Genomic DNA, 4,028 nt, shown 5'->3' on the forward strand with positions numbered 1-4,028 from the left:
CCCGCCCGCCGCGCCTCGTCAGCGGCCGGCGGCCGTTGGCGCTGCGGCTGCCGCTCCTGCCGAGCCGTGCCGACCGCACAGGGCGCGGCGGGGTCCGCCCGCGCCCTCGTACATGCACGCGCCCATGTCTGAAACCCTGGAAAGGCTTCCCCGTTCCTGGGGGGATAAACACGAAATAAGAGGTGAAAAATACCTCGTTCCCCTTAAGTGASAAGAGATACGGCTCCGTACAGCTAGTTAGGGCCCTTCGTTATCTCTTCTTCCKCAGACGCTTGTAGAGGGCTTTTTCTTTGGGGGAGAAACACTGTGGTGGCCCTGCAGCCCTTGTAACCCCGGTAAGGCAGAGCTGTAACAAGCGATTTCCACTAGAGCAGCAGGTGAARGGCTGTGTTAAAAGCAGGCGTCGTGCAGCATGCCTGAGCCAGCAACAGCTCCGGTGACTTCTTCCAAATAAATGCATTTGAAATTATTGATGAGATTAGACCACTATAGACTAAATATATATACATACATGTGTATTTGTCATGTTTGCACAAAGATGTTGAAAGAGCTGATGGTTGTTCAGAGGGAGCATAGATACARTAACTGATAGGGATCTTCCATGCTTGCATTCAAGTCCAGCTTTGCAAAGTGCTCGCCATCGCTAAGGCCAGGCGGGCATACATCGCAAGGATTTGTCTCCCAGAGTTGCCTACTCTTCCTCACATTTGCTTTACTGCAGCTTTTGGGCTAGAACGGCGTCTTTTTACTTATACAAAACCTTTGCAGAAAAATTACAACTACTTAAAAATCGTTATAGGTTGTAGTGGATGTGTTTGCACATGTGGTATATGATGGTCTTAAGGACCTAAACACAACRGGATCCCAAGAAAACAGATGGAGACAGTTCTCACACTATTGCTGACAAAAGAGTCACTTGCAGAAGGAAGTGCAACGTCATTCCCACGCAGCCACCTTGACTCCCAACATGTGTCCTCTTGAAGCCTTTGATCTGTGGCTTCCCGTTCCTGCCTGTGGAGCCAGCACCTTTCCGTAAGCCAGTGTGCCGGGGATGAGTTGCACTGGGGATAGAAGCCCTACCTTGCAGTAAAGCCAGCACACTCACCCCTGAAACAATCATCAAAAAGAAAAAAAAAATTGTCAGCCGGAGCAGAGTATCAAATAATYGAGTAACTTTTACTAGTAGGTTTACATTAAAAACAAGTATTGTGTGTGGATGAATTTCTCTGCAAAGTTTTAGCCTGTGCATAGGACTAGCTGAAAAATCACCAATTTAAAAAAAARCAACTGCGCAATGAACTTTACCTGTTTGTTGTGACACATGTTGTTTTAAACAAAGATATTRGACTCCTAAGGGGTTTTTTTCCTGTCCTAATTTTGGAAATGTAAAGGAAGAGAGGAAGTAATTATTTTATAATCTTAAATAGAGGATGGATATCCAGGTTTATATAAAATGGTACACATAAATTAATTGTTAATTCCTTTGAAACCATTCTTGACATAGCCCATGTTTGCTGTGTATGGCAATCTTTGGTTCTAATATGACCTCAGAAATAGGAAAGCCTGGAGTATTTTATTTTTAACTACTAAGAGTACTGGTCAGTTTAACACTGAAGTTGGCATCATAGACTTCTAAAAGAGTAATTCCTGAATTTATGTAATCAGATAGGTTTGAATCAGCATTGGTTTCATATGGCTGTGCTCTATCTATGCAGGTTAAATGCAGCTGAAATTAGTAAAGTGACAAAGAAGGCAGATCAGAAATGAGGTTAACATATATAATAACTCAGAAGTTAACCCTTTTATTGTTTTGCTAAAATGCTAGAAAAGGGAATGCAAGGTGTGCAAGCTTGTGTATTTTAAGCTAAGTCATAAATGTTTTGTAATTATATWTTTTTTTTTTACAGCCCTTCAAACTCCTAGGGTTCCTCGATATTAAAAACGTCCCCTGTGCACGAGAATCTATCCTCTATGGCTCAGTGGGATCTTTTGTTGTAGGTCTTGGACATTTTGTAGCAACCAGTAAGTCATTCTTTCTTTTCCATATTTATTTTTAAGGAGGAATTTGTTCCTGYTTGCTGTTTGGTATTTATTCTAACAGTGGGAACCAGTGGGAGCCCAAGTCACCTGAGTTTCGTTCTGTGATTTTTTGGATTTTTTTTTTTTTTTTCTTTCAGGTAGAGTTAGAAGATCCTGTGACTTTGCAGTTGGTGGCTTCATTTGCACAATGTTAGGATACTGGTATGTAAAATGTTTCCTGAATTATGGCAGGGCCTGTGTTGGCAGCTTTCTACCACATGATCCGCTTTTGACCTTCTGCACTGTTCCTGGAAGCCATAAAAGACTCGTCTAGCAAAGTGTCCTCTCCCTTCTCTGCCACAATACTTTCAGTGACCTTGACTTTTTATGTAAATACTCTATTTCAAAAAAATTGATATATTTTTCTTGAATCCTAAGAGATAAAACAAACCAGTTGTTCATTCCTTTTTGGTTTTTTTATCTTTCATATAATTCTTTTCTTCATATGCGCAATCCTTTCATCCTCCTTATAAAGGCAACATGTTCGRTGTTCATGAGATTAAGATTCAGATTACAAAAATGAGAATTTTTCACTGGACATGTGGCAGCCTCCTATGTAGTGCATAATCTTTGTCTCAGAGAAGCTGCAGTTACCTGCTGCATTATTTCATAATTTTATTCACATTACTGTGCATGGTTTCAACTTTTCGTCTGACTGAATAACGCTTTATTTCATATTGTCATTAATATGAAGCAGGGAATCATATTTTCTTTTCCTCTCTTCCCTAGGTTTTATTGCAGGTACAATTATGCCCAACACAGGATCCGGCAAAGAATGATTAGAGAAGGAATGAAAAACAAACTTTTATTTGAAGGCAGTTCTCTGGATCCAGAGAGAAAACAAACTGGTGATGAAAGAAGCAATTCATAGTCGGCTATGGAGGGGTCTGTGGTCTAGCGCAGCTCTGGGGGAAGGTGGTCCAAAAAGGACAGTCTTCTGTGAACGTGGGAGGTGACCAAGTCTGATAAATCATGCTGTTTTTCCTAGCAAATTCAAGTAAGAAACTCATAATGACTCCGTGCCATCAGTATACAAGCCTGCCTTTGTTTCGTGTATGTATATATGACTATGTACATATAGTTAGGAATGGCCTCCTTGGTTTTGGTCTGTTAAACATTTGGGAACTGATCTGTTTCGTTGCAAGCTCTCAAAGGATTAATAACAGTGCTTTTGGACTACTTCATTTTTTATTATAAATGGAATGGTGCATTTTAGCAAAGTTGCAACTACACCTCATTTAAATAAAAGTAAAACTTTCATCAGCTGTGCTTTGAGTAAATGTGTCCTTCAGTGCTACCATTCACTGTGCTGTTTTTAAAACAGGAACATTTAAACAGTCGATGAATGCTTTGCTTGTGCAAAATGGGTAGCATCAGTAGTCTTAAAATTTCAACTGCAGTGTAGTGAGCAACTCTACACATCTTATGTACACTGTGAAATTGAAAAAACATCATTATTCTCTTGGTGTGAAACTAAGAATAAAGCACTTGCACTTCACGAGGAGTCTAAGCAATTTATGTAACTCATGATTTATTTATTTTAAACCGTGTTCTTCTGAACATTACGTTACTGTCAGCTGTTTACTTGTAAAATAATGCTGATACACTTATTTACATCATTAATGAATGGTAATTACCAGTTTAAAAAAAAAGTGTGCTACTTGCATCATTTGCTATAAGTCTTTATTTAAAAGAAATACTGCTTTATAAATTCAAGGAAACATTCTCCAGTTTGGAAATACTGTGTTATCTCATTGTCTATCAGCAAAAAGATGAGTGATGACATAGTGTTCCTTAGCTGGTGCTCTTCTGTCCACAGCAGTGAGACAGGGTGTTTATTATTTTCACTGAAGTACTTCAGTTGGATTTCAACATTATGCTGTAAGCAACTTTTTGTCTAAAGCTGTTCACTGAGCGAAGTCAGTCCTTTCTCTCAACCSTGTGTTTAA

At 39.7% G+C, this 4,028-nt stretch overlaps 1 protein-coding gene across 1 annotated transcript in view; it reads left to right on the forward strand.

Moving 5' to 3' along the window:
* The window catches only part of LOC112948973 (cytochrome c oxidase assembly protein COX20, mitochondrial), a 6,933-nt gene extending 3,109 nt beyond the window's left edge, over positions 1-3,824 (forward strand). Inside the window, exons 2-5 of the mRNA XM_026041338.1 lie at positions 279-335; positions 1,908-2,022; positions 2,178-2,241; positions 2,809-3,824. Of these exons, the coding sequence (XP_025897123.1) occupies positions 279-335; positions 1,908-2,022; positions 2,178-2,241; positions 2,809-2,950 (378 nt within the window). The 3' untranslated portion in view covers positions 2,951-3,824. The remainder of the gene's footprint in view (positions 1-278; positions 336-1,907; positions 2,023-2,177; positions 2,242-2,808) is intronic.
* Positions 3,825-4,028: the final 204 nt, after the last annotated feature.

The sequence above is a fragment of the Nothoprocta perdicaria genome, unplaced genomic scaffold (assembly GCF_003342845.1).
Source record: "Nothoprocta perdicaria isolate Ctin4 unplaced genomic scaffold, notPer1 scaffold_282, whole genome shotgun sequence".
Classification (NCBI taxonomy): Eukaryota; Metazoa; Chordata; class Aves; order Tinamiformes; family Tinamidae; genus Nothoprocta; species Nothoprocta perdicaria.